The sequence below is a fragment of the Melanotaenia boesemani genome, chromosome 9 (assembly GCF_017639745.1).
Source record: "Melanotaenia boesemani isolate fMelBoe1 chromosome 9, fMelBoe1.pri, whole genome shotgun sequence".
NCBI classification, from domain to species: Eukaryota; Metazoa; Chordata; class Actinopteri; order Atheriniformes; family Melanotaeniidae; genus Melanotaenia; species Melanotaenia boesemani.
Genome location: NC_055690.1, coordinates 17,384,491 through 17,407,843, shown reverse-complemented (window position 1 = coordinate 17,407,843; position 23,353 = coordinate 17,384,491). Strand labels below are relative to the sequence as shown.

At 37.2% G+C, this 23,353-nt stretch overlaps 1 protein-coding gene across 3 annotated transcripts in view; it reads right to left on the bottom strand.

The window, feature by feature from the left end:
* The window catches only part of plch1 (phospholipase C, eta 1), a 70,796-nt gene that overhangs the window by 24,156 nt on the left and 23,287 nt on the right, over nt 1-23,353 (bottom strand). For all 3 annotated transcript variants that reach the window (XM_041994082.1, XM_041994084.1, XM_041994083.1), the window contains 7 exons: nt 16,164-16,310; nt 12,499-12,742; nt 12,057-12,186; nt 7,827-7,997; nt 7,360-7,453; nt 1,836-2,039; nt 1,169-1,289 (listed from right to left, as the gene is read on the bottom strand). In XM_041994082.1, coding sequence (XP_041850016.1) covers nt 1,169-1,289; nt 1,836-2,039; nt 7,360-7,453; nt 7,827-7,997; nt 12,057-12,186; nt 12,499-12,742; nt 16,164-16,310 — 1,111 coding nt within the window. The remainder of the gene's footprint in view (nt 1-1,168; nt 1,290-1,835; nt 2,040-7,359; nt 7,454-7,826; nt 7,998-12,056; nt 12,187-12,498; nt 12,743-16,163; nt 16,311-23,353) is intronic.

Here is a 23,353-nt window from a genome sequence, read left to right as displayed (position 1 = left end):
TATTTTATCTTACAAAGAATCCATGGAATGAGATCTGCTTTCCCAAAGCAGCCTGCAGATGTCTGTGAAGCTAATTAATGAAAAAAAAATTCAGCTATGGAAAAGCCTGAATTTAACAGATAATCTGTGACTCTGCAGGGTTTATGCAAAGATGACAAATTATTGGCTACAGCTATTTAAGGACCACCATTTGAATAATGAACTTTTCATCCATCTCTCAGCAGCAACAAAATGTTAAAAAGTCATTTTGACTATCCAGCTACTTTAAACCAGTAATCACTATCAATGTCCTGCACTTGTATTAGACATGCAACTCTAATCTGCTTGCAATTCAATTTCCAACAAACTGCCAAACTTCTTAATTAATTACATAAACTGGTTCTGATCCAAGAGAGTCGCTATTTGAATAAAATAACTTATTTTCATTAAACAGTTACTGCGATCATTAGAAATGGTGGTTGCCGTCAGTGTGAGCCAATGTGGCAGCAGGGAGCTGCATCTTTCACCACTGTGTTTGGGTACTATTGGACCCAGCAGAGACAATCAGTGGATCCTTGGGGAGCCCAACGAAAAGTTGCTCAGCAGATGGTTCAGTAATAGGTGCTAATTACTTCCAGGAATCATTGATCTCTGAAGAACAACAACATGGTTTTCTAACTTATGCCACTTTTTCTTATAAACCTGTAGAAAAAACTATCAAATTCATCAGTATTTCAAAATAATAGAGACAAAAAGTAGAGTACAAATGTAAATCTGTCCATCTCTGAATCCCTCCCTGTTGGCCTCAGAAACACTCACTGTCTTCAAGTTGGCTTTATCACAATAGAAAATGCCACTCCCTAGCTCAACTTTGAAAAAGATCTATTTACTTACTTCAAGAAAATACAGACTATTTGCTGCTTTTCCCACACTGAAGGTGAAAAAGCTTTATAGAAATGGACACATAACGGGCCATAAAGCAAAGAGCTGAAGCCAGTACGGAATCAGTGATGAGATCCATGATAGAAAATGCTGTTTGTGAACCACAACTGATTTTCCTTTTAATATCAGTAAATAAACTGAAGGACAACATAACTGTGGGATGATAGAAGAGTACATTTAAAATAAAACACTCACAAAGGACTCACATTCAATCACACACACAATGCCACAGGCAGCTTTGACTCACTGGTTATTCACGAAGGCATATTTATTGATGGTTTCTAGGACGGATTTAAATGTTATCTTGGAGGTCAGGGTGTATCCGTGTTGGACCATCGGTTCTCCATCGGGACCATCCCAACAGTCCACTGCAGGGGGAAAAACACTAAATGAGTCATGAATGTGGAAAACATATTTCTCTCTCATCTGGAAATATAACACACTGTTAGATTTCCTGAAGTTTAAGACTGATAATAGAGGAATCAGAGAGAGAGGATTTTTTTTAATGCTGCATTTGTGGATTTGTTCTAGACTGTATTGCCAAAGAAAGTTAAGTTTTTCTGTACAGTTTAAAGTTGCAGTAAGGAACCTTAACATCTAGAAAGATCCATAGAAATGATCGGTATATTTCATTCACCCCACAATAACAGAGCAATGTTTTTCTCTTCTAATTATGACAGGGTGTTTTCACAGCAGACAAATTGATTAGTCATCGTAAGAAAAGCCGAGGTGTTACTGATAGCTCCAATGATGACAATTTTCTGTCAAGTGTCCCACTGAGCCATGGTGGTATAAACACTGTTGAGACTGCAGTGTCACTCAGCCATTATTACAATATTATTTACACCTGGGCTTTTTCTACTATTTCCTATAACCTAAAATGTTTTTATATTTAAATGAAGATGTATATGTACCTTCCACACATCGACAACCAGACTGCAGCACCCAGGCGTACATGTCCGTCTTTGAGTGGGAGAGAAGCTGGTCTCCGGTCAGGTAGGTGTTGTGAGAGGAGGCAATGAAGTAGTTACACAGAGGCTGCTCCATGTCTTGATTCACTTCATGGTGCAAAGGGTTGAAAATGTCGCATGTTGGACTGCGCATGAAGCTTGTAAAACCTGAGGAAAAATGCAAAATTTAGGGGAGATGTCAGTGGGCTCAATTTAGCTAAATTTGAGTTTGTTTATTTTTCTTTTTTGTAAATGTGAAGTCTACTGTTTTATCCATGCTCTGACAATGTTTTTGCCAGCTGAGAAATTCTCTACAATAACCAGACAGATTGCTGTGAAATTTTGTTCTGACATTGATTGTTTTCATGTGAAGAATCCTAATGGCATCATTGATCCCCTGACTTTCCATTTTGATGTGTTTGGGTTTAAGTCACACATCTCAATATCATCAGAGAAATAGTGTGCAGATACCAGCTGGGCCAAGTGGATAGGTTCTGATGACAGTAATCTCCTGACTCTGTATCTAACATCAACAGCAAGTCCATGTTTTCACCCACCCTTCAAGATTTAGCAGATTATCTGAAATTCTGTTTTTCTTATGACATCCTGCTGTATCTAATAAATATAAACTGGTAAATGCAAACATGTAAACATCAAATGTCATAATGAATGCTGCCCAGTGTGTATACTGAAAACAATATAACAATATGCAAATTCTCCAACTGATTCTTCAACTACCACAAAAACAACCTATTTTGAGAAACAACTACATCATTAATCAAGTCAGCGTCAAACAAAATATCCATCAATGAGATTCTTTTTAAGAGTTGCGCTCTATGCTTTGCAAGGAAGTGGGGATGTTTGTAGGTAGTTCCTGCAATGCAGCAGAAGGAACCCAGGTCTCAGCATATGGTCTGACAATGGGTCTGACAAATTCATCCCAGTACCAGTCAGGGTACCGTTAGCACATGGAGGTTTGTCTCCCCAGACCATCACTGACCCACTGCCAAACCAGTCATGCTGGAGGATTTAGCATGCAACAAAACATTCTCCATAGCATCTCCAGACTCTCTCACATCTGCCACATGTGTTCACAGTGAAAGTGCTGTCATCCATGAGGAGCACAGGGTGCCAGTGACCAGTCTGCCAATCCTGATGTTGTCTGGAAAATGCCAATCAGGCTGGTCAGTGTTGGGCTGTGATCACAGGCCCCACGTCTGGATGTTGGGCCTTCATGCCACCAACATTGTAGTAGTAGCTGTAGTGCTGGGTCCTGTAAACTCAGCTGAGTTATTAGAGTTTCAACATCTTCTCTTACTGTATATCTTGCAGACCTGAACGAGTTCATTTAACTGGTCTCAGAACCCTGTCACTTTTCTCTATATGCCATAGTTTATAAAGACACTATGCAAAATTTAGATAAACTTCAAAAGAATTTAGGCCTCACATTGTAACCATTTCATTGACTGAGCATGTTACGGAAATTTTCAACAGATTGTTCTTGTGATGATCATGACTATTCAGAGAAGTGTGCAGATGTGGTTCTGAAGAACCTGCAAAACAGAAACTAATGCAACAGAAACTATAGAGACTTTTCCCATTACCCTACAATTTTGTTGCAGGACCAGTCTGAACCTGACCCGTACCTGTTTTTAACCTGTTTGTAACCACCCTACCCCCTCCCCTCACTTTGCTGTCTGCTTATAAAAGGAGGCAGAACTTGCTGTTAGTTTGAGCTTAAACAGAATTGAAGTGTGATGCTGTAATTGTGCTCTTGTGTGCTCAAGTAAATAAATCTTGTTTCAAAATGTTCTTCTGATTGCCACCAATGGAAAGTTTTTTTACTTTTAATTTTCCTGAAATGTATACACATTCTAATCAGTAAAGTATCAATTATCCAATTGACTAATCAACAAAGTTATCATTAGTTTGATTTCTTTATTCAGTTTCATCAACAACTGGTCAAGCCAATTACTCATATCACAAAGATCCACTGGAAGATGCAGGTCCTTCACAATCAGTGTCAGTATTTAAGGGCCTGGTTACAATTCCTCTCTCCCTGACCTGTGCTCAACAAGTGCTTTTGCAAAATATTATAAAAACACAAGAAAGGTCATCTTTTATCCTTTGCATGAAATTGTGATCAGTTAATCATGTTGTTTGCATGAAAAGTTGAAATAACTTCTTGAGCAAATTAATCCTCAAATTTGAGTAAAGGCATGCCAAACTGAAAAATCTTGAGGCCAATATAGTGGCCAATCAAACATTCACATGTTAGCAAGTATTTAAAAGTATAATTTGTCATGTACTCTGGCCTTTTCTGCATCTAATTTATGGCAGATGTTTAGCGCTTTAAAACTGCCTGAAATATATAAGAACACCATAACACATGACTTTTTTTCCCTCCAACTACATGTCACCAGATTATATCATGCACAGCTTGTCAGAGTGACATCAACAATATGTCTTCATCTGCAGCTTGGTCACCCAAGCGTTCAAACACAGTGCAGAGCTGTGAGGTTTATTGTGGTAAAACCACACTACTGGTTTACACACTTTGCTTCACACAGGTCTTTTCATTTGTGGTGCTACATGAAAGCAAGTGTGAGAGGCAAGACAGCATCATGCCATTCAGTAAGAAAGGATGGAAATGAGAAAAAAAAGACTTAAAAAGCCAAAATGAGTTGAATTGAGAGGAAAAATACAAGTTGAGCTGACAAGCAGGCAGTTAATGTGGACAGGTGGAGTGTGGAGGAGAAAGAAAAAAAGTAAAAATATATAGCACATATACCAAACAGGAAATTATGTGCGATCAGAAGTTAGTGATTAAAGTAAACCCGCAATGTTGTTCTGGCATATTGTAGTTCATTTCAGATTTTAACATGAGAGTCTGAGACAGAAGAGATCCAAGACTGCACATCTAGTCGAGTCAAGTCAAATTAAGTCAACTTTATGTATAAGCACATTTAAAAAACAACATATGTTGACCAAAGAGCTGTACAACTACAGTAAGAGTCGTAAAATAGAAGTTAAAAATTAGGGCCCTAAATAATACGAAAGATTTAAAACAAATAAAAGATTATAAAAACACAAGCATGAAACAAATAATCAGCAAAAAATGCCAAAGCGCTACTGTCTTCAAACTGTAGAAATCTGCTAAAGTAAAACCCAGAGGCCTCTGGTGTCACATATGCACAATGTATGTCTAGACATCCACATTTCAGGTCTGCAGGCAGGGTACCAGCCCACTGATCTGGTCAGCCGGACACACCCATTGTTGGCCTTCATGCATCAGATTAAAAGATTAGTCTTACTCATCCTTTCCCCTCTCATTTGCTGTCCCCTTACTTACTCTTGTCTTTCTGTCAGACTAATTTTCTCTTTCCCACCACACTTATTCTGATTAAACAATCTTCAGACTATAGCTACCCTCCCACTCCTTCCTCCTCTGCTTGATGTTACCCACTGGTTACATGTGGCAAATACTTGAAATGTCACACAGACCTTCTTTTATAATTTTAGCCACTCAATGTCTGGAGTTAAGGTCTTTTATGAAGAGTGGCATACATGGAATAAAAGAGCATATTGGTTTTAAATTACCGGATGTCTCATTGTGTACTTGACTAAGACACTTCACCCACCTTGTTGCCATTGTCGGCATTGCTGGTGTATGAATGGTGTGTATGAATGTTCGGTGGTGATCAGAAAGGCAATTAGTGTGAAATGGCTGCCTCATTTTCATCAGTCTACCCCAGGGTAGCTTACCATCACCAAGTACGAATGTGGAGTGAATAAAAAAAGGATTCACTGTAAACCACTTTGGTGCCTTAAGAAGCACTATATACACCAAGTCCATTACTGTCATTATAATAAGAAATGTATTTTGCAGTGATTTATTAATGTTAAGTCAAAGAAGGTTTGCTTCATAAGGTTATGCAAGGAGGATTTCAGCCAGTGTCTAATAAATATTTAAGACTTATGGAAACATTCTACAATCTACCACTCAGAGTTTGTAACAGTTTCTGAAGTCTTAATGAAATGTAAGTGACATGTTTTCTGCAAAATGCAAAAAAAAAATAAGAAATAAAAAAAATAGTCACCAATCATAATCATATAGTTACAACTCTGTTCATAGCATGTTGTGGTAAAGACGCATTATAAAACTTTTTGTTCTGGTTTTGTTTGATGGCACATTAACGTCTATTATAATGCTTTTCTGACAAGGTGCTTGCTAGCAAGCCGAAATCAATACATGCCATTCTGAGCGTCCATTGTGATTGATCCAGCAAAGAAACACAAGAAGACATTGTCAGAGGAAGAGAGGAAAAGAAAGTAAGGGACAGAACAAGAGATAAGACAAGAGTCAAGATAGGACTGTCTTGTACTGGCTGGATTGATTTCACAGTATAGGTAGGATGCAAGATGGATGCTGGATTAGCTGTCGATAGGGGGCACGTCACTTAGAAAGTTCTGTAGTGTTGAGTGAAAAGTGTTCACTCCACCACAGTCTGTCTGATCTGAGGTTCTGCACTAAATGTGATCCTGTTATTTTGACAGCATAGAGTAAACACCCTGGAGCTCACAATGGCACACACAGTAAGCTCAGACTACCACATACCAGACTGACAAAAAATACTAGGCTATCAGTTTTACTCCCAAATACTTAGATTTCTTAGGGCTGTAGTATGACCTAGCTCAGTTGGCGCTGATTCTGATTTTAGGTCAGATTTTGTTGCAAGTCATGCACTGCACTGTAGAAAGGAATGTTTATAGTTATTTATGCTACAATTTGCCTACTATTCTCACATAACCAACTCCAACTCAACTTGTTTTTGACACCACTGTGCATAAAAAATGTTTTAATGGCTTTATTCCAGCCATAGCATAGAGGACCATTATTTTTGTTCTTTTCAAACAGATATATAATTTTGCTGTCCCTCGTTGATCTTTGGCTTCTTGTGGATATTAATATTAATTTAAGCTATCTGTTTGGTCAAAATATTCACAGAAACTGGCTTTATCATTATTTCTGGGTCAAAATAGAGGTCTCTTAGCAACATAGCAGTGATAGCAATTCTTTATAATGAAAATGTGTTAATTGTACTATCATAGATGACTCATTGTGGAATTATCATTTAAAATAAACACAACATTTTGTGACTGGATTGTAAGCCTCCTGGGTGGAACATAAATGAATGGAAAACCTACCCCACAAAGTTACACACTACCTTTCTTGAGAAATGTTGACAATATAAGCGAAAGTGCTCAGAAGCACCGGTCATCTAGCAGTGTTTAAAGGGTTAAGGAATGTAATGGCCACCCGATGGGATGTACAACAGTGAGAAATCCTTTTCTAATTACTTTGTCACATATAGGCCCATGGGCTTTGTTCGTACCCTATTCAGCTGTGTTTTATTATAGTTTTTGGGTGTCAGATTTAACAAAGTAAAATACAAGCCTAAGAAGAAAAAAGAGATATGAAGATTACCTTCAATCCCCATAACACTTCTTTGTTTATTTTCATCCGAGACCTCGAACTTATCTATGATTTCTGCAGCATAATCTGCAGTCGCGTTGGCCATCTACAGGAGAAAAGTAAAGACAATGCATGCAAAGCACTTGGTCAGTCCACAATTAAACCAATAAATCCACGTGCATATGGGTAAAAATATCTTTTCATTTTAAATTTGTGTAAAGTAAATTCTTTGTGCAAGTCAAACAAGCGGAGGATTAATTTATTTTCAAAATAGGATATAAAGTATGATGAAAACTGACACTCCAGCAGTGTAAAAAAACTTAAACAAATCAAATATCCCTGTTATGAACCAATCTTAGGCTGGATCTTAAATTAAAAAGGCTAATTTGAGGGAAATTGATTTCTCATTATACAACATTCTGTTAGGTTTAACATCTGCTGTAGATTTAAGATATAACATGAATCCTGTGACCACTTACCTTCTGCTCATTGCGAAGGAAGTTAACAAGCTCCTCTGCTGTAAGGTGGTCCTTCCTGTCACTGTATGCCATCATGAGCAGGAACAGGTCTCGTCTCAAAGACATCATCTTGTAGAAGACAGAGAACTCCTCGTATGTCAGTGTACCCTGATGGTCATCTGTGTCTGCTTCCTAAGAAGGTAGGAGAGGGATGTGTCAAAACCTGCTCAGTCTCACAAAAAGAATGTATTAGTGTGTTTGTCCAAATATGAAAAATGGATTAATAGAAAAAAAGAATGTAACATATTTCATTTCAAGTTGTTTTATTTAAGGCAGAATTAAGGCAGTGTGAGGTGAGTATGTGTGTAACCGTATAAATAAATATATTTTTTTCCTAACCAGGTCTTTTTTCATGCCTGAAAGAAAGAGAAAGAGAAAACACAATGTTTCTGTTTATAGAAAAAGAAGGTTGGGCTGCATGGTTGTGTAGTGGTTTGCTCAATTTCCTAACAGCCAGAAGGTTTCTGGTTCAAACCTCAGCTGGGGCCGTTCCGTGTGGAGTTAGCATGTTCTCTCCGTGCATGCATGGATTCTCTAGTTACTCTGGCTTACTCCAAAATCATGCATTTTGGTTTAATTGATCATTTTTTCTTGAGTGTGAGTGGTTGGCTGTCTGTCTGTGTTGACCAGGGTGTACTCTGCCTCTTGCTAAGCAGATGCTTGGATTAGATCCCTTCATTCCCTCACATTGGAATAAGTGGGTATAAGATTTTTTTTTCTTTTTTTAACTATTTTTTCAGAATCTGTTGTCCTTTTGGTTGTATGCAAATTTTTTTGTTTGTTTGTTTCTAACATTGTTGTGTTTGGATCTTGGGGTCCTTTCAAGCCATATGGTTCAACACTGATAATTAGTGGTGATGATCCAGTGTCAGCCCTGCCACCACGTTTGTCAACAATCATGGTGTAAAACAAAGAATATGATGAGCAATCTTTTTTCTCTTTATTTTGCTGTCTTTCACTCAAACACAGATTGTCTGTAAGACACCAACAAATTTCCTCTACACACTATTTTTCCTCTCCTAACCCCATATCTCATTAGATGTTGACACACTGCTCATTTTGTCCTGCCACCTTTGCTCCATCAGCTTGCTGGGATTCATAGTCTGATATTACCTGTATCTCACGGGGGCCCGTTCGATTCCACACTAAATCTAATCATACCACCCAATGCTTCCATCACACTCGCATAATGAGTTTGCTGTGGGAATTCAAGACTTGATAAGAATCCTACAAAACCAGCAGGGTTGTGATGGACTTGGAATGCATGGACAGAAAACAAGCAGATTCAGGGTATTTAAAGCAACACAAGCTGTTCAAATGGCAACGGTACTGTCTGCTGTTGCTTAAATGGAATAAGATAAAGTGATGACATTATTTCTCTGATCTAAACCCAAAGAAGAATCTGCTTTGTTGTGTGGCATTAAACTATATGGAGGAATAAATATACTCTTAAATTTATGAAGCATGGAGAAAAGAAGGCTTTATGAACAACTTTTGATACTTATATAAAAAATGAACATTTTAAGATCCCTATTGGCTGACAATAAGATTTATTGTGGTCAGTTTCACATTCAGAAGCTTAACAATGTTGATTATTAAAACATTTCTCAGTATCTAATGGTAGTAGTTCCTGTTTTACATTTCTGCTGTCAATATAAAGTACCATAAAACAGGTCTACATGAGGCAAAGCTTTGCAATATTTGAAAAAAATACATTGACAGTTTCCTTTGTCACGAAGAAAAAATGCAACCTTTTGTTTGTTTATTGTCAGACAGAAATTCTTTAAATAATTGTTCTGTTGCCCAGCACCATCATAAGAAGCTGTATAACAAAACTATACTGCCCTTGAATATTGGGTGAAGCAGGCTTCCAGATATGAGGTGTCAGTGTCTCCAGTCAAAAGCATAAACAACGTAAATGCTACAGGCTGATAGAGGCTACGAATGAGCAATGCAAGCCCAAAACATGCTTGCGTTTCTGTTTGCATGTATAATTATCTTCAATTAAGCATTTATGCTTTCTTAATAAATACTCCTAAGTTTCTTTTTGTTTTGTTTTTTTTCATCCACCTGCTTTCATCTTTCGGCAAACTATCTCCTCTGATGGTGGTAATGAGAACATTTTTGATCTGTGACTAATTAACTGCTATTTTTAGCTCAACTTCATAAATTTGCATTTGAGTCTTATTTTCTTTCCAAAATTCTTTAACTCTCATAAACCTGCTTCTTAATGGCATCCTCTCTCATTTTGTGTTGTTTGTAAGCATTGTCAGAAGTAAACCCTGCTATGCGAGTAACCACTAGAGGCAGTATAGGGACCAATTTGACGAGATGTAGTTATTAAGTGTATTCTCTGCTTAAAGGCCTATTTGTGCTCCCTTGCATACATAAATAGCAACGTCCATTTCAAACATTGTCATACGTTGCCGTCCTCGTACTTCCATGCGTCTTTTGCATTGCCATGGTTAAGTCAATTCCTCCACTAGTAGGCAGTGCTAAGTTCAGAATTCATTTCTGTGAGCTGATGTCAGTTTCAGACACCATTTAGTGGCGGTAATGCATCACTACAAAGTTTTTTCCCAATACGCCCTAAAGACTCACATATCCTTTATTCAAAAACTTGCACAATTTCTACAGTTGTTGTGCTCATCTTCATTCTTCTTCTACTTTTTCCCCCCCTTCCTGACCCTCTTCTTCTTCTCTGGTTTGTTTCTTTTGCTGGTCACGTGTCAGCCACGAGTCAGTGACGGTTAGCTAAAGTATGCATGTGACTGATGCAGGAAATGGATGAAATTGTCTGTCCTTCTGTGTATCCATCTTCTGAGTCGGGCATAAATGGGCCTTAAGGTAGGGGTCTCCAGCCCTGGTCCTTGAGGACAATGTATTTAAGGGTCCAAAGACTACCAGTGTATACTGCACTGCTTATTTTTTGTCCCTTTCTAAGAACATAAATTATCACGGTCTCCCTCACAGGAGGGAATGGAAGTTCACCCAATCAGATGATGTGGTTCAGTTGGTTTCATGAGCACACTGCCCTTTTCAGGTCAGGGATGAGATCCTGCCCTAAGTGGAGGAGCATGAGTCTTGTTCACAAGTGAGGGAAGAATGGAGTGGGAGATTAACAGGCATATTGGTGTGGTATGGCAATGATGCAGACTCTGCATTTGTCTGTCATGATGAGAAAGGAGCTTTGCCAAAATGCAAAGCTGTCAGTAAACTAGTCGCTCTTTGTTCTTACCCTCACCTAGCAGAAGGGCAGAAAAGGGTTTCCTCTGAAGGCTGGCTGGGCTCTCACTTAGAGATAGTGTAAGAAGCTCAATCATCCAGAACAGGCTCTGAGTAGAGCCACTGCTCCTCCATGTCAAGAGGAGCCAGATGAAGTGGCTCAGACATCTGGTTAGGATGCTATCTGGATGGGAAGGGAAGGTTTTCTGGGCACATCCCACTGGGAGGAGATCCCAGAAAAGATCCAGAACATGTTGGAAGGACTACATCTTTTGGCTGGCATGGGAATGTTTCAGGATTTCCCCAGAGGGAAGGTAAAGAGAAGTCTAAACCTCTCTACTGAGGCCATTTCCCTGGCAACTCCACCCAAATAAGCGGTGCAGAATGGATGGATGCATCTCTTCCACCATTACCATGTTTGCTATGTCTGAAACTGACGTCTTAACTCAGGTGCAGGTTCTGAACTCTGCACTGCCCTCTAGTGGATGTATTGCCTAACAACCATGCTAACATAAAGCGTGTTTGATTAGCAATGTTTTACAACATTTTAAGCAAGCATAGCTATTTACATACATAAAGGGAACATAAAATAAAATGACAATAAAATGTTCATACATTCCTCCTTTGGAATATATTATTATCCCTTTGAAGAATGCAATGTTTTCAAAGTAGAAGAAAATCACCTCTGGTGTATGTACACAAATGTTCTGGTCATTTCCTATTTACAAAATAATTAGTTAAATAAACAAGAAGTGAAACCGTTAATGTCTACCTTAGTTTGTTTTTGTTTTTTTGTTTTTAACTTTTATTATTATTATTATTATTATTATTATTACTGTTATTATTATTATTATTCACATTACAGTTATCTTTGTTGTTGTTGTTATAACACTATAGAAGCGACTGTAAATCAAGTTATAACATTAATTTAGCTGCCAATGACTTGTAATAGTTTTACTTTCTGACCTGAAACATTTGTTTGACCTTCCTGCGTGGCAGATTGACATTTAGCTTGTGAAGAAGTTGGTAGATCTCGTCGATGTTCAGCATGCCGTCTCCGTTCTTATCAGCTTCCTCGAACGTTTGTTTCATCCACGTCTAACATACGGATTAAAGAGAATAACGTGTTGCACAAAATCAATTTATCACTTAGTCAAAATGCAGCTAATTTAGCAATTTACAAACATCTAGGCTTAACTCAAAACTCAAAAAAGATCAAAGAAAGAAATTACTAAAAAATAATATGTCACATTCTGGTAGTGTTTTTGAGTGAGTTTAAAGAGAAAATATTGTAATCACATATCAACAAACAAATCAACATAAATTGTTGTCCTTTCTACTAAACTGGTCTCATGATGGGAAACGCAACAGCAGTGATTTATGTGTAGTTCTTTGTTTTAAAGGATATTGGTCATGTGTACGCTGCCGCTTTGCCAGTGAGTCCTCATCACTGATACCAGCCATCAGGTAGCGGAGGCCAGTTATCCAGGTCCTGGCTTCTTCTGCATTTGATGTCACTAAGTCGAGGGACTCCATGTGGTTTCCATGGTACACTGTAAAACAGCAGGCTGGATCAAAACTGCCATCTCCGTGCCGATGGAAGATGTCCGACTGACCGCCCTCTGTCACCTTGTAGAGTGAATCAATGGTGACTGATAACATGAAGACAGACAAAGAAAAGATCAAAAAAATAACAAAAATTTTAAAAATAATATTTATATGTCGGAATAATCAATTAGCATCTATAAACCCCAAATCATTTGCTTAGATAATATAAAAAGATTCTCTCAAAAGATATCTTTGTCCCAGTAGCAGCAGTAGTATTAGTAGTAGTAGTAGTAGCAGAAGTAGTAAATGCAAATGATAGTAAAGCATAAGTGCAAATAAATCATAGTCCAACAGGAGATGCAAATTTCCTTTGTGTTGTGTTTATGTCTAAAGGTTTTATACATCTTAATTCAAATATATACTTGTTTCTATCACAACCTTCCACTTTGATCAACTGAATAGAAAAAGTTTGAAAAAATTGTTTCTACCAGTTTCAAAAACTTAATCCAAATGTTAGCAACTAATCTGAAGTAACACACTAAGCTCAAGCTTCCAGTCAGCTTTTGTCAAGTTCCTGTAGAGTTTGATTAATTTATAAATGCATCTGTTTTACTGCTGCTTCTATTCCTTGCTTTATGGTATTATACAGCAGTTACTTTAGTTTGGGATGTAACAAGGACTGGGTGCTTCATAGATAAGTTCTATACCAAAAAGATGCTCAGATAAGCTTATTCAAAAATAAGCTAAGATATGAATGTAAACTAGTTCATCGTAATCTGAGTGAAGGGAACTTTTTATCTGTTTTAAAGTGTGAACTTGCAGATTCCAACAACTTTATCCATTCATATTGTAATTCAGCGCTTGCAACTGAAGTGTAATGACAATGAAATGATGCAGGCAGAATGAGGGTAAAATACTGAAAAGAATAAAAGCAAAACATCCCAAAATAATCATGCAAACCAAATGATACCAGTTCCTCACTTTCTATGCTTTCGTCTGCTATGTGTGACAATACACAGTGTTTCAAGCTCCTGCAGGCTTCAGAGGCTTTCACGGTCTAATAAGATTTATGTATAAACTTAGCCATCTTAGATACTGTGTCATTGTTAGAAACAGCCTGCAGTATTTTATGTCCTGCTCTCAATTTGCACATATGCTTTGCGTGCTGTTTCACATCTGTGCTTTTTACCCACTTATATTTTATTTGTGTGATTCTTTAAGCAGGTTCTATTTATTTAAAACACTCCTGGAATCTGATCAATGCACAATGTCTCTTCTGAAGAACAATAAATATTTATGCTAAAACTACTGATTATTTTAGTAATGATTTTATCCTGTTAGCTGTCTTCTTACCAGTCACAGGACATACTGTATATTGTCATAATCCATTTCAAAATCATCATGTCCTTTTTACCATTACACTCAATTCTTACATCTTGTTACATAATCCCGTCTCTGAAGTAGTAGAAGCTTAAACTGAAAGTGACGACATGGCGGACCCGTTTTGATCATGCACGCATTCAAAGAAAGAGCGGGCCGGTTGTTGTGTCTTTTCCTCATCATGTCAGTGGAGAGAATCTAAGAGGCTTATCCAATGTTGACTGTTTACAATCACAAACACACAGACACTGGCATTTGCACATAGCAGAGGTAAGGCCCATAGACAGACGTATGCATCAGTGGACTGATGCACGGAACAATTAAGATAAAGACGTGAAAACGATGCCTTGACAGGGGCCATAAAATGTTTAACAATAATCCCCTCAGATCCGGAACAGTGTAACTCAGATTATACAACTTCAACAGACGTTCCAGGAAAAAAAACTGAAGGGTTACTGCTACAAAGAGTGAAACAGAGACATGAAAAGCATGTTAAAACATGACATGTTCTATAAATAGAAGTATCGTAATGATTATGTAAGTTTAAAAATACCATTGTCCATACTAACGACGATGAGATTTCTGTTAACTTACCAGAGACAACTGTTATCTAACATTCAGAAAATGGAAATAATGGTGTTCTTCAGATTTCTTCAGGTTGTGCTTGCTTACATAGGGAATTGTCTGTTTTTTCCACATAAAATGCTCCAATCATGTGCCACCAACTTTAGTGAAAAAGATCACATTGTTGAATTTAAAAAAATGGAAAAATTATGGAAAAATTTGAAGACTTTATTTACTGCTGGCAGTAAATAAATCTGTAAATTTGTAAAAAAAGAAAATATTTCCCTAAACAGCTCATAAACCTCTCTGTCTTGGATGAAGTAGCCCACTTTGGACTCAGATCATATCCCTCTCTTTGCCCGAGTCTTTTGGGCCCAATATCACAGCAATAAATGTATTTTTTGCTCAGTGCAGTCTTACAGCTTATCATATATATAACACGAGAGCTGCTCATCAGCGCTCATACACTGACAATGACTTTGTTTTGAAGGTTTAATGCATATTTATTCATGGGATTATTGATCTGTGGAACAAAAGCTAAATGTTTAAAATATTCAGGGAATATTTTTGAGCCAGAAATGTTTTTGAAGCCAGCACTTTCCTCATAAATGACCATCTTTGAGATGAAATCCACTTAAAATAGATTCCTGCCACAGGAAACTTCGTTTTCCCTGGAGAAATTCTTTCAGTGTCACTCTTTCCCTCTCTTTCAATTATGAAACTAGAAGCACTCAGAGAGCACAGACCTCTGCCAAGCCATTATAAGTGTTTTTGCCAATGAGGGCATTATTTTTTAATTAAAACTGTAATGGCAAAATTATCCATATCTCCCCATAGTAAAGAATCCTTTAAAAATTCCTGGAATCTGGATCCCCCCCTAAATCTATAACTTGTTCCTTATTACCACTGAGATTTCCTGAAAATTTATTTAAAATCCATCCATAACTTTTTGAGTTCTGTTGCTAACAGACAAACCAACGCTGCCAAATACACAACCTCCAGTTCCAACAAAACTGATGCTATAGAAGCACCTGATACGACTTTGTTAAGAGCAGCAGCTGCTGAATGTCATCTTCTAGCTGCTAGTCTGACACTGACTGATCCCAAACTTTTTTTCTTTGACCACAAATGCAATGAGGTCTAGCAAGACAGATTAGCTTGTGTTCTTGTTACTTTTAATTATGACTGTTCCATAACCACAATTTCTTCTCATGTCTGCATGTAAGAGATGGAAAATAAGTCGTATATTTAGATTTTATTTACAGCAACTGATAAAGACTCAATGTGTTGTACTCAGACAGCTAAAATAAATGACCTATTTGACGTTTGATGCTGAAGGAGCACGTCAGGAAGTACTGTAGCTCTGTATAAACACACAGTTCCCAAATGCAACATTTACACATATTTGCTCTTTTTAATGTCCCACTTTTATGCTTTCGTTAATAAACAAGGTATGAAGACACCAGGTGTGCCTAAAATGTGATTTTGGCTTTTCAGCATTTTTTCATAGTTTGCTCACCATCCATGATAATGTTGCATTTGGGAGCATGCAGATGTGTTCGTGTGTGCTCTCAAACTTACTTTTGGCCTTCTCACTCTTGCGTGAAGGCTTCCAGCGGATGCAGGAACGGTGTTCATCCAGGTAGAAGAGTCTCACCAGCCCTTTGGATCCTGCCTTCAGCTTCACCATCTGTGTCCCAGACTGCATCACACTCATGCATCGCTCCACTGTGGATAATAACACATACATGAAATCAAACACTGAGAGTTAAAATTTAAAACACAAAAGGAGCACATGTCTGGCTTTATTTGTATTTTTTTCTCAGGAGGAAGTAAGTTAAAGTGTCACATAATGGCACAGTTAGTAGCACAGCCTGCAGCTGATGTGAGTCAGCATCCAAACTGCAACAGAGATGCTACTGTGTGAACACACAGGGCTGCTTTTCTGTTCCCACTGACCTGCTGCTGAGAGCAACTCCGAGGAAGAGGAAATAAAATGTTCTTAAAGAAGGAGACTCGTCTAATGTATAACTCTCCAAGTTTCACAGTGGGCCAGAAGGCTGTCCTACAATAAATCTTCACATCATGCTGAGGCAGGTGGAAGCAAAGATTAGGCTGCCTTCAATGCTACAGCATCTCTTTTTTAAAGGTTTGACTTAAGGATTTTAGTCTCTTTCCCATGGCAAGAGAAGTAAAAGCTATTGTTTTTGAACAGCTCAGTATTGGAAGACAAATACCTAAAAAAAACCAACTTTTCGCTTTTCAGAGTCAATGACTCTGTTACTCTGGATTATTCACAGACCTCCTGCAAACAAAGCCTGTTTGAACAAGTCGTTTGCTACAAAGTAGCAGTTCAAAGCAGGCTGGGTGTACAAGAAAATTTATTAGTATTTTTTTCCACGTGTCCAAAATATAGCAGTGTCATAGTTCTGGATTTAAAATCATAAGGACATAAAACATGTGTAGGCTGTTTGGCTGATGATGATGACATGACTTTGGGAGCTTCTGATAGGTTAAGTGGCAACATCAAAGTTAATTGGAAGCACTGCTCTGCATGCATTTTAAGGCCACACCTAATACACACTGCTTCCTTGTTTGACATTATGGGAAAATCAAAAGAAATAAGCCAAAATATCAGGTAGATCATTGTGGAGCTCCACAAGTCTGGCTCATCCTTAGGTGTCTGCAAGAATAGACAAGATGGGAACATCCAGCCATCACACCGCTCAGGAAGGAGACGGGTTCTGTGTCCCAGAGATGAAAATATTCCGGTCTGACATGTGCGAATTAACCCCAGAACCAGAGCAAAAAACTGTATGAAGATAAGAGTGAAGCTGGTAAGAGTGTGTCATTATCCACAATCAAACACGTTCTGTACCGACATGGGCTAAAAGGCCACTCAGACAGAAGAAGCCATTGCTCCAGAAGCAACACTAAAAAGCCAGAGTACAGTTTGCAAATGCACACAGGGACAAAGACCCTCATTTCTGGAGTAATTTCCTTTGGTCTGATGAAACTAAAGTGGAACTGTTATGGCCATAATGACCATCATTACATTTGGAGGAAAAGGGGAGAAGCATGTAAACCTGAAAAACCCCTTTCCGACTGTGCAGTACGGCGGCAGCAGCATTATGCTGTGGGGCTGTTTTTCTGCAGATGGAACTGGTGCACTTCATAAAATAGATGGCATCATGTAGAAAGAACATTATTTGTAAACACTGAAGCATCATCTCAAGCCTCCAGCCAGGAAGGTAAAGCTTGGGCTCAAATGAGTCTTCCAAATGGACAATGACCCTAAGTATACAGCCAAAGTAGTCACAAAGTGGCTTAATGACAACCAAGTCAAAAGTTTTGGAGTGGCCATCACAATGTCCTGATCTCAACCCCATAGAAAATTTGTGTTGAGAATTGAACAGATGTGTGTGAGCAAGGCCACCTACAAACCCGACTCAGCTACACCAGTTCTGTCAGGAGGAATAGACCAGGATTCCTGTACACACTTGTGAGAAGTTAGTGGAAGGATACCCAAAACGCTTGACCCAAGTCATACAGTTTAAAGGCAATGCCACCAAATACTAAGGAAATGTATGCAAACTTCTGACTTTGAAGAAAGTAATTAAAGCTTCACTGAAATATTTATTCTCCCATTATTGCAGCATTTAGCAAATAGAAATAATTTAGGTAATCCTAACTGACCTAAAACAGGACAGGTTTATTTATTATTTATTATTATTTATTTTTTTACACTGTGTGTGAACCTCTGGTTTCAATTGTCTGTATATCTAACCTCCTGATGGTGTGGCATTGAGGTCAGATAAAGGACCAGAGGAGATTACCTGACCAGAAGTCATTACCTCTACAGTGAATGTACAGGTAGACCCTGGTGTTTTGGATGGTTTGTCATTACATCAACCGAAAGAAGATTTGCTGATTAACCAGGACATAATATATCTTGTGTCAGAGCAAAGGGCTTTCAAACCTTTCCTCTGGAAGATATATCAGTGGATTGGTCAGCAAACAGTCTGGATCTTAGTCCAACTGAACACTTAGAGTGGATATCTAATAATAATAATAATAATAATAATAATGCTCCATCCTGCTTTAAAAAATCTGATCTGCCATAAGTCAGTCAGTTTTTTTTTTTGTTGTTGTTTTTTGTTTTTTTGTTTGTTTTTTGGGTTTGGGGGGGTTTTTTGTGTGTGTGTGTGTGTGTGTGTGTGTGTGGGGGGGGGTTGTTTTTGGTTTCATGATTCCATCATTTGGGTGGACAAACAAATTCATTCATGAACATAACAACAATTGTTAACATGTATGGGTGTGATTTACAAAGCAAGTATGTTCATCTATCAAATTAAATTATTTAGTGTAGTATCTGTGTTTTATTACTTTAACTTTCTTTTATGTTTAATAACTTAAAAAAACAGAAATTAATGTGTATGAATAAACATTATTCAAGTGTGTCGATTGCATCATATTTTTCAGGGGTTGTATAAGAGATCAAATTACAAATGTACAGCAGCGATGTGGCATTTTGACGTTAAACATCATTCTGTAGAAGGAATGTGGGTGGACAAGAACCTATGTGCCATCACATAAGCTGTGTCTTTGAATAGAATAAATGGAAACGAGAGTGAAAAACGTGTGAGGGTTAAATAAAAAAAAAAGTGTTTATTGTTAAACTACAATGGTTTTGCTTTGAACCACTGTAGATATTATATCCACAACCATGAAGTTGGGGTGTCTATGCCTTTTGTTGTTGTTTTGGAAGGGTTTTGTGAATTAATGCATTTGGATTAAATCAGCATTGGTATGCATTATCCTTGTGTTTCTGCAGCTTATTTTAAATTGTGTGGCATTTACAAATGTATCTGCCCTGCAGCCTCAACATGACATAATCACATGCTGATTGCAATGTGCTTAACATCTGAGCACATGCTGGTGAAAGCTAACCTATGCATTGTTGCATTACTGTAAGTTTAACATATACTATAATATTCTGGCATAAAGTCAACTAAAGGCTCTTAAAATGATTATTAAAATGAATAGAAGTGGTAGAGGGGGAAAAAAAATCATGAACAGAAGGGCCGAGAAGATTGTGAGGACTGAGTTCATGCTTGATTGCTTGGCTGTCAAGCACCATCCAGCATCCAGAATGGATAAAAGACAAAACTTCAGACTTCTTCACTTTGTGACTGTATTTGTTTGGCAGAAATACGGATGGGCCTGACAACAGAGAGAAAGTGAGATTTCCATCCTCATTAGTAGAGCCTGGGTAAGCTGGCATATACATGTGAGTGTGCTTGAATAAAGCGTGTTTAGCAGACACTACATGTAAGACGTCTACATTAACAAGCTTTATTATACACACATTGTCATCACTTTCTATTGGATGCACAAACAAACAGAATTTCCTTTATCATGGCTTGGTTTCACCGCTCTATCATTTTGGAAACAGATCCATTTTTCCAACAGCAACAGTACAGGAACATATAAGAATTACAGAATTACCAGCAATGGTGGTACACATAATACCAAGATCATTTATATGCCCAATTTCCTAAGTTGAAAAACATTTATTTGTTTGTTTGTTTATTTAAATGATCTGTCTGATATTATCTTTAGCAGCAATAATAGGAAGTAATATCTAATAATTTAATTGTTAATATACTAAAATGTTCTAAAAAAAAAAAAAAAAGAAATGTGTAAAAGAACTTTACATTCTACTGTCCAAATCTGAAATGAATTCAATGAATTTTTTAAGGACACTTCAGTTAGAAAGATGCTTTTCAGCACAGTGCTGGAGTCAAGAACAGACCTGCCTTGTATGAAATAATATCCAAGACATCTTTAGATCATTTACTATTGCTGAATAAAAATAATGATTATCACTAGAATGAAAAACCTACCACGCTGTGTGTTTGCAGTTCTTCCATTATTATATACATATAATTGCCAAAGCTTTTGGATAAATGTGAAACTCCACATCTGTGTGGATCAGCAACTGCAGATGAATAACTTATTAAAGGACAGTACAGCAAGTTTTCAGTGGTAAACTAATCTTAAAATGTTGCAAAGAATGTACCAGTAATGGTAAAAGTACAGATCTTTATATTATTTCATAACAACTGGATCCACTAATTGTGAGTCTATTTCCTTATGGATTCATGCAACCCTTTTCTAAAGCACACTGCCAGCTGACAAGTTAACTGATCCCTACCAAAGCACGGGTGAGGTGCAAAGTTCTGCAGTCCCAATCGCAATTTTTTATACTTATGCTTATTAAATCATATCAACAATATGCAAGCGGTAATAGTTTATGAACTTTTTACTTTCAGTTCTGGTGTGACTGCCTTGAGCAGGAACTGATAGCAACAAAGCATCTGTGATAAATAATTGTCAGTCCTGCACATCAGCTGGGAAAAACTTGTTCTGACTTGGTCAGACAAACATGAAAACACGTCTATTCATTCTAAAAAAAAGAAATGTGTAACTCCTATGGATAAAAACAGCTGGTAAACACATTTGTCAGTAGACTTTTCAACCAAGTAACTACGACTTAATGTTAAGTCTGATCTTTATTCTATCTGCAATATCTGTATAGGGAGTTAATTAACTATTTTACTTTCTGAAAGAAAGCTAACTGGATCTGAAAACTGCACCATGTTTCATGAAACCAGCCACATAGTTTTGACATAATCTTGTGTAAAACAAAAATAAACCGACCACTCTGAAACATACCCCTGCTAAGGTCTTGCTCTCTTGAAAGGAATTTAACAGCTTTCAGGTCTTCTCAAGTTTCCTTTTGCTCATCTGTAATTTTTTGGATCAAGAAAGAAAATCTGCCTCTCACATATTTACCATAGTCACGAAACATAATCCATAAAGATTTTTTTCCATTTCATCCATTTTCCATGCACATTTTATCCAGTCCCGGATTGCGGGTGGGGGTGAACACTAGTTCTGTGTACAGTTACAATATTATCTAAATGAAATGTAAATGCATAAGCATTAATAAATTAAGATTCAATTTTCTGCATAAATCTAAATCACATTAGTCATGAAAACTAACAACTCAACAGCATCAGTCTATTATCTGTGAAAAGAAATCATAGAAAAACCAAATATTCCAAAGTTAAAGGACATTTCTAATAGTCACAAATTCACAGATGCATACACACACAGCTACATGCAAAAAATATAAAAATGCTTTTTTTATGACATGGGTGATTATCTTCAAAGACAACTAAAGTCAAACCTCGTATGGCTCTAAAACATATTTAAGCATACTTGACAGTACACACATTCAACAGAGTGCTTGTCAACAGTCTATCTGTCCTGAGGATAAGCTTAGCAAAGGAATGAATTATGTTTAGAAATTTGATGAGCTCTTTCAGTTGGAGATACTCGCTCCAGAATTATTATCAAAGACAGGCACAAGAGCAGAAATCCAGGATTTGTGTTTTACCACCCACAATGCAAGGCAGACCTTGCATTGCGGGGGATAATCTCTGATAAATTTGAGCAAATGGCAGAAAATAGAAAAAGGTTCCTTCTCGAGTCAGCTGGGAAGTTCAGCTCTTGTTGTCCATTGGCAATAAAACCAAACCATTAACAAAGGTTAGTGATCTGCTAAACTCTATAATACAAATGCTGTGCATCAACTTACATAATATACATGGGATTGCTAACATCAGATATTAGAAAGACAAATAAGAATCATTTTTGCAACTAAAAATTTAAATACACATCTTGATATGAGAGAAAATGAAAATGGAATAATATATTTTAAAGTCTAAATAGTACTTGTGCAAATGGCCCATTACATCAAGCAGAAAACAAACATGATCACCTTTTGACTTTAAGTTCCAGTATTCACTCTGGTCTTAGCTGTTTTTGTCTGTTTAAAGTGCCCTATAATATTCTTATGAAAGCCAAAAGATCAACAGTTAATTTTCAAATTATCTTAAGATAATGAATTTTCTTTTATTATGAAAACAGGTTTATTATGTCATTATTTCTAGGCTTTTTTGCTTATGATGGTATAATATATTTAGTTAATTAGTCCTTGTAGAACTGATTTTTCCATGGCCACACAAAGTGAGATGGCCTGAAGAATAACAATTGGCAGAACACAGCTGGTTAAATTATTATGCTAAAACTCAGTGCAGCTAAAAGAATTACACAAGTACAGCTTCACTTACTGTGGCAAATTCTTCTCCAGTGTTATTGCAACTATGAATGATTAAATTAGGTGTTAAGACAGGACCCACTCAATTTTGAGGTCACCATAATCATTTCATGAGAGAGCACAATTTCTTTTCTCTTACTATGTTGTAATCTTCAAACAAGAAAGGTACAAATTCTTGACAAAACAAGATAAATTAATTTACCACTCAAAAGAGAGCTTTGTGATCTCAAGATAACTACAAAAAAGTCCGCAAAATATGTGATTACATTTGTGAAATGTGTTCACAGACAGTGATTTCTGGAAGTGTTCCTGAGTCCATGCAGTGATTTCCAGTGGAGAATCATGTCTGTTTTAATGCAGTGCTGCTTAAGAGCCAAAGCTCATGACTGTTTAGTTTTGACATTCTGCCTTGTCCCGTGTGTGGAGAGTTTCCTTCTGACTCTCTGAATCTTTTGATATCATACACTGTAGATGGCAGGATCTTCGAAGTCTAGAATCTCTTCAGGAGCATTTTTCTAAAATCTTTTCACAATTTTTAAAATCAAGTTTTTACAGATAGTGAACCACTGCCAATTTTTGCATC